This window comes from Glycine soja, chromosome 3 (genome assembly GCF_004193775.1).
Source record: "Glycine soja cultivar W05 chromosome 3, ASM419377v2, whole genome shotgun sequence".
NCBI lineage: Eukaryota > Viridiplantae > Streptophyta > Magnoliopsida > Fabales > Fabaceae > Glycine > Glycine soja.
Genome location: NC_041004.1, coordinates 43,651,435 through 43,665,115, shown reverse-complemented (window position 1 = coordinate 43,665,115; position 13,681 = coordinate 43,651,435). Strand labels below are relative to the sequence as shown.

The 13,681-nt window shown below is 34.2% G+C and overlaps 2 protein-coding genes, 1 non-coding gene and 1 pseudogene across 3 annotated transcripts; 2 read left to right on the top strand and 2 right to left on the bottom strand.

The window, feature by feature from the left end:
- The first annotated feature begins 356 nt into the window (after positions 1-356).
- LOC114407352 lies at positions 357-2,371 on the top strand (annotated as a pseudogene).
- Positions 2,372-2,936: 565 nt separating this feature from the next.
- LOC114407357 (autophagy-related protein 18a-like) lies at positions 2,937-6,180 on the bottom strand. The gene is made up of 4 exons (XM_028370429.1): positions 5,220-6,180; positions 4,792-5,005; positions 3,676-3,802; positions 2,937-3,239 (listed from the first exon to the last, which is right to left on the bottom strand). The coding sequence occupies exons 1-4, from the start codon at positions 6,051-6,053 to the stop codon at positions 3,143-3,145; spliced, it is 1,272 nt and encodes a 423-aa protein (XP_028226230.1). The 5' UTR covers positions 6,054-6,180; the 3' UTR covers positions 2,937-3,142.
- Positions 6,181-6,319: 139 nt separating this feature from the next.
- Positions 6,320-6,391, bottom strand: TRNAD-GUC. Its single transcript has one exon. It is a non-coding gene; the product is annotated as a tRNA-Asp (tRNA).
- Positions 6,392-9,304: 2,913 nt separating this feature from the next.
- LOC114407360 (probable inactive serine/threonine-protein kinase fnkC) lies at positions 9,305-12,601 on the top strand. The gene is made up of 6 exons (XM_028370433.1): positions 9,305-9,489; positions 9,783-9,897; positions 10,493-10,662; positions 10,963-11,242; positions 11,584-11,747; positions 12,096-12,601. The coding sequence occupies exons 1-6, from the start codon at positions 9,441-9,443 to the stop codon at positions 12,254-12,256; spliced, it is 939 nt and encodes a 312-aa protein (XP_028226234.1). The 5' UTR covers positions 9,305-9,440; the 3' UTR covers positions 12,257-12,601.
- Positions 12,602-13,681: the final 1,080 nt, after the last annotated feature.

The following is a 13,681-nucleotide window of genomic DNA, read 5'->3' as shown; positions in this document are numbered from 1 at the left end:
AAATTTTGTTTTAATCTCAATAAAGATTTTTTTATTATTTCTCTACACTCTGAAATCATTATTTTTATTGCAGTATCTTCATTTTAAAGTAGTTTAATATAATTCATTTTGGGGAAAAAAATCTTTAAAAAAAATGCCAAATGCTAGCATAATACTACAAATACTTATAGAGTTAATTTAAAATAGTTACTAAACTTTCAGTTAAACACATAAGAAGGTACAATGAGGGGGAAATCAACCATACATTGGGCAAGACTTAAACTGGATTTAGCAAATTGGACTTTTTTGCCCAGGCTTTAAATTCCATCATATATTAAAATACTAGAATCAAATATAAAAGGGTTCTGAGACTGAGAGTGTAACTGTAACCTGTGATGTAAGGTAGGTAGGCTTATGAATGATACGATGAGGGCTGCGATTCTTCTTCTGCTTCAGGATTCCTGCCATGGTCAGAACTACGTTCGACAGATTCAAGCGCAACTGATCCTCCACAACACTACCCAAACACCAGAATCGCTGAACACTTCATCGGCGCGTGCCAATCACACGGCCTTCTCAACACTGCTCTTGTTCTCTTCACCACCCCCTCGTCCACACCTTCAACACCCTCATCAGAGCCTTCTCCCATTCCCAAAACCAAACTCCACACAACCCTCTCTTCATCTACACCCGCATGCGCTTCAACTCCGTCCTCCCCAACAACTTCACCTTCCCTCCCCTCTTCAAGTCCCTCTCCGACACCCGCCACGTCACGCAAGCGCAGTGCGTCCACACCCACGTCCTTAAACTCGGCCACCACCAAGACCTCTGCGTCCGCAACTCCATCCTCGACGTCTACCCCACGTCGCACTCCATCGCCAACTGTTCGACGAAATGCCTCATAGGGATGTCGTTTCCTGGAGCATTCTGATCACGGGATACAACAGCGTTGGAAGCTACGCGATGCCTTGGTTGTCTTTGAACAGATGCGGGGTTTGTGCCTAATAGGGTCACGATGATAAACGCGTTGCACGCCTGTGCTCACTATGGGAATGTTGAAATGGGGGCGTGGATACGTGGTGTCATAAAGAGGGAGGGTTGGGAATTGGATATGGTATTGGGGATGGCGTTGATTGATATGTATGCCAAGTGTGGGAGAGTGGAAGAGGGGTTGAATGTGTTTGGAGCATGAAGGAGAAGAATGTATTTACCTGGAATGCCGTTATTAAAGGGCTAGCTTTGGCCAAGAGTGGACAAGAAGCAATTTGGTGGTTTAACAGAACGGAGAAAGATGGAGTTAAAGCAGATGAAGTGACTTTGTTGGCCGTGCTAACTGCGTGCAGTCACTCGGGTTTGGTGGACAAGGGTCGAGAGATTTTTGGTTTGTTGGTTGATGGGAGGTACGGGGTTTGTCCTAATGTCATACACTATGCTTGTATGGTTGACATGTTGGCGCGTTCTGGGCTTTTGAAAGAGACCGTTGAGTTCATGGGATGTATTTCGGACCAACCAAGGCTATGTGGCGATCATTAATGTCTGGTTCTAAAGCTCAGGGTGACTTGGAGTTGGCCCTGCTAGCGGCCGGAAAGCTCATTGAATTGGAGCCGGATAACACTGCCTATTATATTCATCTATCAAATTTGTATGCGGTGATGGGAAGATGGAGCGATGTTGAGAAAGAGAGGGGGTTGATGAAGGATAGACAACTGACTAAGGACTTGGGGTGCAGTTCTGTGGAGGTAGAACACCAGAGTCATGTTAGTGAACTTTTGGCATAGCACTACTACTGTCTTGGCATTTCCATGCTACTTAAGATGGAATAATACTTGTTACTCCATCTACACTGGTGTTCGAGGAGGATATCTTTATATATATAAAGAGAGAGAGAGGGACAGAGAACACCAAATTAGCTATTACTTCTGTTTAGGCCTGCCGTGCTACAACATATATTTCTTGATTCACTTGTCAGTGGTTCAGGATGCTGGTAGTATAGTATTGATGATGACTACATTACTGGTTGGTGATATTCAGGGATGGTAGAAATTGCTCACCATACTTGTGTCAAAAGCCTCCTGTTGTTTTGAGTTTACTGTCATTCACTGGGAAAGCAAGCGTCAGTGTTCCTGTTGAGGCCCTCCAACTGTTGAGCTTTCTGAAAATTGCCAACCATTGATGGTCAATGACCCAGAATTAGTTTACAGACGCCATTACTATTTCAACCTTTGTCATTGCGGGTAAAAATGTTACTAACATACTATATGATAGTAACATATATTTAACAGTTGAGACTATCTGTATACTACATTACTGGCTGGACCTACAAACCAACTAGCTATGTGCACTTTCTGCTGTTTCTTTTAATCATGCAAGGAATTAAGCAACATTGCAGCTTGACTTTGGGACTGGGATATTCTACTCGTTTTTCCCACAACAAAAATCTTAAAGTTTTCACAGAATGTAGATTTTTGTACATTTCATCATGCCATTCATTTCATTCCTTTTAGGTCTCAGCTAAGTAGTTTCTTGGGAATTTGGATGCATCTTCATTCATTTGGTGTAAAGATTATATGTTTTAATATCTTTGGATGGAATTCATGCTCCATTACATTTTTTTTATCATAATCACAATGAAACTTTTATTGGTGGAAAACACATTTTTATTCTAATGAAATGCAAGGAAAGCGGATGTGAAATGAAATCATTGATTACAGATCATGCTTGAAATCAAATGCAAGGGAAGGAATACAAAATCGCTGTGAATTAGCTGCCTTCTAAGGTAATAGATGATCACTCAATGCATTTATTTTCCACTTGACTAGAAAATGTTTATTTTTCTTTATAAATCCAAGTTTCAATAGTTTCATGTTTAATCGTCGGAAAATAATTTGTAATGCTTTACAAAATGCCACAGCTCTCGTGCACATACGATAATACTAATACACAACCAGTTCAAGAGATTGGAGATTTTAGCAAAGCTCTCAATATTTATTATTAAAAAAATTAGAAAACTATATAATTACAAATATTACAATGGAAGAAGCAACGAGGTCGACCCTGAGTTAGTAATAATAATAAAATGAGGTCAGTGTTACTTCAGTATACATATCTGCATAACCTAACTAAGCTGAAATGTCAAGCGCTCAGGATTTCTTCACATCGCGTCTCACAAGGCTGTTTCTGGTTCTGGCTTTAAAAAGTTATGATATTCCAGCTGAGTCATCTCCCCTCCATGTACTGGATCAAATTGGCATCTATAGAAGCTGCATAAAACAAATCAACAGCAATTCACAACATCATATAACACAAGCGTCCACCTTTTGGGATGCAAAAAGGCCCTCTAAACAACAAGTATACCAAAAAAAATAAAGTCATAGATATATGGTAAGATATTTGTCAAAAGAGCCATGAAACCAATGCAACACACATGAACAAGATTACATGGTAATAACCGGGTGCTTTTAGCTATCTGCTCAATTGAATAATAAGTATGAGACGAGAGTAGCAAACTTAGACTTCTCGAGGTCAAAACAAGGTCATTCTTTAAAGCATCCGCTCAATGATACTTCAGAGTGCAGAGTGCAGAGTGATACTGAATGCATTATTAACAAGCTTTACGTATTACAATAGAATCTGCAGCATCTAAGATAAACAGAATAGCTATCAATAACAGCATGTAGTAGTTTCTTCAAATCATACCTTCCATCCATACCAAGAATAATGACTGTATTCTTTTGGAGACCAAATGCAACTGTGTAATGAGAGCCCTCTTGTAAGTGAAACTGAGCAACTGACCACTCAGAATTGAAGTACTTGGGCAACACCCCTACAAGAGCAAAGTAACATATAGAATCAACAAGGGAAAAGGATATTAATCACCGTACTCTTCCTAACTGACAGATTTTTTGAAAAAAATAATTGAATAGATAAAGCACTTCATAAATAGACAATCCATATTCAGTCTATATTAATTAGAATTAACAAAATACGGAGGAATTTCAACAAATTTTGGGGAGAAAACAGTTATACAGACAGTTGTTGAAACTAATAGTATCAATTTACAATGAAAATTATGAGTTAAACAGACCACAGCACAACACACCAAACAAGTAGTAGTTCTGACATAACAATTCAAGTAAAACTTTGTTGACACCCAAATTCATCTGTTATGACGCTTAACACTGAAAATAGGGTAAAACAGATCTTCAGGGGGAATATCATCTTGTCTTTGAAAGCAAAATAGTTAATGTCATTTACAATATTCTATTGACAATATGTGAAGTAAACAACTGCCCTATTCTAATATGCCACCTTTGTTACCCAGAGAAAACCCAGCAAATGTCTAAGTCCCTCAAGTAAAGCTTTTGAAGCCAAAATTCAACTATGGAAGAAAAGGATTGAAAAGAAATTGTTTTTTCACAGAATCCAACTTTTCAGTGTCCTCAAAAATCAAAGAAATATACTCCTAAAATAGATAAGGACCAACTATTTACTTCTATTAGCAAAATCTGATATTGAACACTAAATGAAATTAATGTCCTTATCAGTGGCATCTAAATATATATTTTCCCTTTTAACATTTATTACAAATGCTCATTTCAATTAATTTATTTCAAATTACCTTTTGGTAAACTTGACTTAAAAAGTAATTTCCAAATATTACATAAATGAAATCAATTTCACCCGCAGCACTTTTGCATAAGGAACAAGCAAACCTCAACACCAGCAAGACAAATAGACTAGCCCATAAAATGGTAGGAAAGATTATAGGCTAGAAACTGAAAAGAAAATACTCTAGTTGAAAAAAAAAAATACCTTTCAATTTAATGAAGGAGCGAGAAGAGCTAGATGGGGTAATGGCAGCATCTGAATTGGATGAACTTTGTGACTTTTCCTGCTCGGGGATGCTAGAATTAACCTTGAGGCTGAATACATGGACAGTACCCTTGTCACTTGAGACTGCTAGCCACTGAGCAGTAGAAGAGAATGCCAAACTATAGATCTCAGCAGCATTCGCACCTCTTCTCACCTAAATGTGACACCCAATAAACTTATACCAGAGAACCAAAATTGTTTGAAATAACCACAGTAAAAACTAAAGCATCAAATCAGAGAAAATAAACCAATATACACATTTACTACCTAATCCTACTCATAGCTTTAGCAATTCATGCAATAATTTTAAAATTATAGACATCATTTAAATTTCCAAACCAAACAAACACCAACGTTAAATTACATACTTCCTGAAGAAGCGTGCCATGATCAGTGTCAAAAATCCGAATCAGCGTACCCTTGGTGCTGGCGGTGGCGATTAACTGTCCATCAAGCGTGAGAGCGAAGCAAGCGATTCTGGAATCATGCGCTGAGATGAACTTGGTCTTCTTCTGCGCGTAGTGCTCCACGCGAATCTGACCCTTGTGCAAACCGGGGCACGCGAGAACGAGAGAATCGGACAGCTGCGAAACCGCGCAGAGCCCCTTAGGGTTTGGAACGGTCTCAATCTGCTGCACGAGCTTGAGGTCCGCGAAGTTGTAGACGAAGATCTTCTGTTCGACGACGACGATGATGCGGTCGCGGCGGAGGCGGACACCGCGCACGGCGGCGCGGAATGAGAGCTCGCCGATGCAGCGGCCCTGGTGGTCGTCCCAGATCATGACCTTGTTGGGCGGGTACTGAGGGTTAGGCCCGCCGCCGACGAGGGCGAGGATGTTGCAGCGGAAGAGCATCTCCACGTGGCCGATCCCGCCGCCGTCGAACTCGCGCCGGAAGAGCTCGCGGAAGGGGTCGCAGTTGTAGATGCGGAAGCCGTTGTCGGCGGCGGCGGCGAAGCAGGCCTGGTCCTGGTTGAAGGAGAGGTAGAGGATCGACGGAGGCGGCGGCGACGGGGAGGATTCCGGTGGAGAGGCGTCGGGGGAGTGGTGATGGTTGGGCGGTGGGGATTCGGGTTGCGGAGGCATGAGGGAGTCGAAGTCGAGGGTTTGAGATTGGTCGGGGAGGAAATTAGGGTTTGGATTTGAATTGGGAGAATCAGGGTTTGGCCATGGAGGAGAAGCGCATGCGGAGAGGGTGGCCATTGAAGAATGAGAGATCGCTGGATTTCGAAGGCTTGAGAAACAAAAATATTCTCTTCAGCTTCGCTCTCCCGCTAAACACGCAAAGCAAAATTATCACTCACTGTTTTTTTCACTTTTCAGGATTAGTAAGTAGTTAGTGGTTAGTACTAGTAATTTTAGTAATAAGTTATTGAATACTTTGAGATAATTCATAATTAGTTAGTTTAATCGGATATGTTAATTACCGAAAAAGCTATTCAAAACTAGGGCAAAATAAAATAAAACCACGCCGTTGCCGGGGATCGAACCCGGGTCACCCGCGTGACAGGCGGGAATACTTACCACTATACTACAACGACTTAGTGATAATTTAATGCTATTCTGTTTTACATAACTACTTTCTAATACATCTATCCGTTAGGACACTTAACAGCTTTTCATGTGCTATCATTTTTTTTTCCTCCAAATACGTTACACTCAATTGGCTAAAAGAAAAAAACATCTTCCAACGAATAATGTTTCACTCTAGAGTTGAAGTTAATGATCAGTAATTTCTTTGAGAGAATGAGACCAAATCTCAATTATGGCCACAATGTTCTTGAAAGGATAAATAATTATTTATAATGTGTAATTCGTTGATAAATACATCCTTAAAAGATGAAAATATAAAATTTAGTATCCGAAAGTGTAAAAAGTGCGATAAATATATTTAATCGTTAATTTTCGTGTGTCACTGTTAATAAAATAGTCTATGTACCACAAAACGATGAATTTGTCACTGAAATGATTGTCAACGTGGTTATGCTGACTAGATTAGATAAAAATGTCATAAGATACCATTTTTTATGTAAATGTCAGTAATTTTTTGTTGAATGAAAATGTCAATACGTTCTATTAGACAAAAAATATTAATAAGTTATAATTATTGGACGAAAATGTTAATAGTTTTTTATTGGACCTAAATATCAGTATATTTCTATTGGACTAATTTGTTATAGCCAAAATTTCATTTTATTTAAGGGTAAAATATAATTTTATGATAAATTTCCGTCATTTTTTATCATTACAATAATCACTTAAAAAATATATCAGCAAACATAATTTAAAACAAACATAATAATAACGATAATATTGATTATCAACCATAATTTTTCTATCACAATATAAATTATCCAAAATAAACATTGTACCAGTTTACCAAAATAAAACATAGTAGCAATGTATCAATCATTACAAATTTTTCCAAATTATCTTAAAAGATAAATATATCTCATATTTCTCTTATTTGAATCTTTGTTGTTTTATTAACGGTGACGAATGGAAGTTAACGGTCATTTATATTTGTCGCACTTTTTACACTTTTGAGATTAAAATTTGTATTTTCATCTTTCAGGAAAATATTTGTTAGCAAATTACACATTCGAGGATAAAAGTGACTATTTACTCATTCAAATTCCTATAGGGTGGGAAGACTAAAAGTTAAAAAAAATATTACATGACAAATATGTCCCTATGTTGACAATTAGAGATGACCACATTGACAATTATTTCGATGACAAATTCGTCTCTCTGTGTCACGGTGACGGACAAAAGTTAACGCCTGAATGTATTTGTCGTGTTTTCTATACTTTTAGGAACTAAATTTTGTATTTTTATTTGTTAGGTAAGTATTTATCAACGAATTACGCATCCAGGGTCTTCTTTAATAGTGTCAAACAGACTCTATGTGTATTCACACTACTGAGATTAATTTTTGTTATTAACTTTTTGATAAGTGAAATTCTAAAAAATAAACTTGATTTCTACTTTGCTCTTATGTATATATTTTTATTTATAATATTAAAGAGATATGAATTTAGATATTTTTCAAAAAAAAAATTAAAATAATTTCATATATCTTTATCTTTATATTTAAAAATAAAAACTATCTCATATCTTTTTATCTTAATCCTCCTATAAGAAAGATAATTCTCAAATAATCACATTATTTAATCATCATGGCATATAACAATAAAATCTTATTCTCATTTTATGAATAATTTTCACATTTATAAAGTAATACTCTTTGTTTACATTAATTATATTCCTGGGGCTAGGAAAGTGTATAATAATATTTCACTAAAATATTTATTTGATTAAATTAAATTTTCTAATTTAATTATCACATAGATTATTTTATTTTACAAAGATTGAAAGACTCGCTTGTGTGTGACTTTGTAGATTCAATACTAAACTAGTTGTAAATTAATCATAATTAATCTACTAATCAAGATAGACGTATAGCAACGTTTCTTAACGTCTGGATAACATAAAGTAATATCTTTTACCATCAAGAACCAATAGAAGAATAATGTAATATTTTCTTCCATCATTTACCGTATAAGATCAACTCTAAAGTATAATATTACTGTCAAACTCTAATAAATTAACCCCATTATATTTAATCAATGAATAACTTGAAGAAACTATTTTCTTCTTTCATTCAATCGTCCTAGCCAAGATCTTAGTTTTATCATAGAGCTCAAACTCATTATCTAGAGTTAATGGATTCCTTTTTTATTAATCATTAATTCTGCAAGTATTTAATCATATTCAATATTTATTCAACTAGTGTTCCTGAGGCATTAGGTGTCCGAAATTAAAATATAATAAATGATTTTTAATTACTATGGTAATGAAAATTATTATATTTCTTAATTATTGAGAATTTCCTATTGACATATAAAGGTAATATTAACTATTAAGATTTCTCAATTGAGTAAGTTCAATGATGACATCCACACATATATGATCTATGTATGTAATTTAATAAATGAGATTTATTAATCTTTATCCAACAAAGACCATTACATATATATTGATCTATCCAAATTATTAATGTCTTATTCACAATAATAGTATGATCAATAACAATTTAGATTAAAATTTATTTCTCATTATCATAATCTCTATCACGATAACAAGTCTTTAATTTTAATAAAAGACTTGTTAAATTAACAATTTAATAAAATAATAAATATAATAATAAATAAAGAACAATTCTTTATTAAAATCAACAACATGATGAATTGAAACTTAGCCATATATATTTATCCCCCAACATGTTAACCTTTCTTGTGCAACAAGGAAAGGATTGTTTGTGAGGGTGTATTTTGGTTATACCAAGGTTGATATCGATTCCCTTTCGAATGCATTGGAAATTATTGTTTAACATGTAAGCTTCACTATTTACGTATAAGAAACAAATGCATAACTCGCAATCAATCCTTTTCTTGTTGCGGCATTGAAGAAATTATATGGAACTAGTGCAAAGATATGCACCTGCACATGAAACTTGGAATCTTTGAGAAACTCCAAAACCAGATTAATGCTTCCTAAGTCGTTACCATTGATTTGCCTGAATCAATCATGGAGACCAAAACTGCTGATCCATTATTTTCTGTCCAAACCTTGAAAGGTGTGGTTTTTCTACTCCCACTCCCTTCACATATTTTGCTTTGTACTATTGTTTTTCAAATGAAAATTAATTATATTTAATATTTTAAAATTTTACAAATATTAAGTTTTTTGCCATGCTAGAGAAAATTCTAAAATTATTTTAATTGATTTTTTTATGTAAAAAATAATGGTACGTAACCGTTAGAATGATCCCATTGGAAGATACATAGGAATTAGGAAGGTGGGTACATTATACATCTATACATCTCTTCCATTCTCAAAATTTACCATGTTTTTGGTTAAATCTCTTAGGAAGAAAAGCTCCACCAAGTCAATACACATTTAAAATCAAGTCCTTCTCATGGCTTTCCAAGGCCCCGGTACAAAAATGTACCTCGGAAGAGTTTGAAGCAGGGGGTTATAAATGGTATATGCATGCTCTTTTGCCTTCAATGATCCCAATACTTTTGCTCATTTATTGAACATTCAAAGTCAAATAAAAATATATTACTTATATTAATTTTATTAAAAAAATAATATTTTCCTCTAAATTTCTTCTCTTTCTATTCTTTAAAAAAAAATATTTTTTGAGAAAAAGAAAGTTAATATTTACAAGGTTCAAAGATTTTTTTGTTGCACAGGATCGAAATCAATAGATTATCATATATTGGGAGAGAAACATAATCAAATTCTTTTATCAATGCATAAGTGTAAAAGTGTTAAAATAAGAATAATGTTTGCATGCTTCAACCCAAATTATTTAAAAAATTTTCTTTAAAATTATTTTTCTTTGTACTAATGTATGTTATATTGCATTGTTAATTCATGTTTTGTCATATTCTGAAGTTGTATTGTTATTGTTATTCTTTTATTTAGTCTGAGGCTTTTGATTTTCTTCTCATTTATTTATTTTATTTTATTTTCTAACAATTATTGATCTTGGCTTTGGGACTTCGTTTATGCTTTTCCATGTTCTGAATATATTATGAATCTGATGCTCAATGGATGACATGTTCCTGCAGGAGTCTGTCTATTTACCCAACTGGGAACACAAAAGGAGGTGGTGAAGGTCATGTTTCTATTTATTTGGTGCTCATGGACTCAAGTTCGTTACCTGTTGATTGGGAGGTCAATGCCATTGTAAATTTTTCTGCATATAATTTTATTGACGATGAGTATGTTGCAACTCAAGGTACAGTTGGAGTTGAGTAATTTCAAATTAATCTACATTTTACACCAGCAACTAGCTAGTAAGATTCGTTAATTTCTTAATTTGTTATTGCATTGATCTGTCTTTATGCTATATGTTGGTGATTTCTATTTTATTTATATATGCAAATCTTTCTCAGTTTTAGTTTCTTTGTCATGTGTTTTGATCAAACGAGCGAAACTTTTCTATTAATGACATTTTCAAAAATCTATAAAAGGGTATCATAAAGTTTTAATATCTTAACTAATAATCTACTATGTTAACGAATTGAAATACATGCAGATACAAATGTAAGGCGTTTCCATGTGCTGAAAACTGAATGGGGTGTCGCAAAATTCATTGACATAGACACATTTAACGACCCTTCAAATGGATATCTGATGGACGATACCTGCGTGTTTGGAGCTGAGGTTTTCGTTGTCAAGACCACGACTAAAGGCGATTGTTTATCAATGATTCATGGTCCTATCCCTCTTTCCCATAGTTGGAAATTTGATAACTTTTCCTTGGCAAAATTAGACAAGTACGAGTCTGAATCGTTTGTCGGTGGAAACTATAGATGGTATAGACAAATGCTTTTTAAGTTTCAACTTTCTTATTGTTGATTTGCTGTTTGAAATTTAATAATTACATGTTTATTATAGATTAAGTTTAGCAAATAAACTTTTTTTTCAAAAGCTCTGTGAAGAAATAAATAGAAATGATTGTTTCTTTAAAGTTGGTTCTTATGCAAATTTAAGTGGTCAGATTATATTAAGAAGATACTTTTAGATGCCATCTTGATATACTGTGTATTTTAGAGGTAGAATTTAAATGTTTACTGTTGTGATGTTCTTAATGCATATATATATATATAAGCAGGACCAAAAATATCTCTGTTCTTTGTCAAATCTGTTTTTTTAGGAAGCTTATTTTATACCCTAATGGAATCGTTGAGGGAAAGGGCAACAGTATCTCGTTATTTTTAACTTTGGAAGTCTCAACTCTGCCCCCCAACACTAAACTCGTTGTGGAGTGCACTTTGCGCGCAAAAAAACAAATCAGTGGGCATCATGCTCAAACAGGATGTGAGTTCATGTTTACCTTAATTTACAATCTCAACTCCTCGAACAATACTTGATGTTGAGCATACATATTTTGGTATTATAAATAGATCTCTAAAATCTTATTTTGGTTTTATTTTTTTCATGTAAATTCGCATTCAATATCAAAGGGTCTAACTAAGTTGGATAAATAGGTTAAGTAGAGTGTGCAAATATTATAAATAGCTGATATCCCTTGTCTTTGATTCCAACCGATTAAAAAATTCACATGCAATCCAATAGTGTTTTTATTTTTATTTTTAATCTCCAATAGCTTTTCCTATCCTTGCTACTTGCTAGAAAGTCGTGATTCTAACTTAGTCCCTCTTGCAGTTTGTCGTAAGTTCTCCAGCTCAAATTCGACGTGGGGGACCAGACAGCTTGTGGCCTTGGCTAAACTTACAGACCCCAATAGTGGTTTTTTGGTGAACGATACTTGCATCCTTGAAGCTGAATTTACGATTCTTGGCCTAATGACGCCCCGAATTGATTGATATGTTTATAATATGTTATATGTGTGCACAAAATAATACAATCATTTCCCACTAGAACTTCGTCTGTCCATGAGATCATAAGATCGAGAACCCTTGTAGTACTTGGCAAAAAAATTAAGATAAAACAATTAAACTTGGCTCAATTGAATGTGCATAAAAAAACACTTACTATAAGTTAATTGTATAAAGTTCCCATACTTCCCAACTTCAAGACATTTGTGGCAAACCCTTGTACTGAAGTTGATGATGCTTTGACTGCATTCCCTGCCACCAAAATTCATTCAATTGGAGTTATCTTGTAAGTTGTAACAGTAAAATTCTGCAAAAACAACCAAGTACCTTCAATCAATTTTGAGTCAAACACTAAATATTGGGTAGATGTATGGTAGAGCAATTTCAAACAAAAAATTATCATCTGGCATTGTGTACGATCGAGTGATAGAATGAACTAACACTGGCTTTTACAAGAGATCACCAAAATGATTCTCTACCTCTAACAGTATATGATTTAATTGCTAAATTAAAATAAATAAAACTTAACAACAATTTCAAGGAATTTGTCTATAGAAATTAAAGCGTCATTAATTCATTAGTGCCAGATTGATCGTGCATTCTAAGACAACAAGCCTCTTCTTGAATATAAAATGTCAGCGACAAAAATATGCTTAGACAATAATCCGTGAAGGTTATGATTCTTAATGCTCCGGTTATGTGTATTTTGCTATAATAGCAATGTCAAGCAGTCAGTTTTCCATCCATGTATCTTGAAATTATTTCTTACATCAAGATATATAATCAGGTTCACCAGGTAATTCTTTTATAGAAGCCAGAAATCTAAACATATGTGCGTACCCTTGTGTATAAAACCATATGTACAGTTTGCTTCATGTGCTACTTTAAGCACCCTCCTCTCACCTTAAAAAAAAAAAAAAAAACTGCTAATAAACTATGGTTTTTGTAATGAAAGATGTCTTACATGGTGCTTTGCTTAGACAATAATGTAAAGGGCAGATTAAAGAGTAAAAGCAAAAGTTAGATATCATTCATTTTTCCTGTGACAATTGAACAACTAGGCAGGATAACCATGCACCGATGTCAGAAACAATTTAAATCCTTTTTTTTCAATTGCATAAAATTTCCAGGAAACTACTATACTTTATAATTGTATTTTATTTGAATGAAAGATGAGATAGAAAGAAAAAAAGAAAGGATAAAAATAAAAAAATAGAATATACAAAATATATAATATTTAAATAAAAGAAGTTAAAGAATTTTATGTTTGCTTGTTTGGAGAAGTGTAAAATTAATAAATAAATTATATGAAATCTCATATTAAGGAAAAGCAATAAATAAAAAGGTTAATTTTTTATTTAATATAAAATATTCTATATGTTTATTTATTTTTCGATTTTTCTTGTACTCATT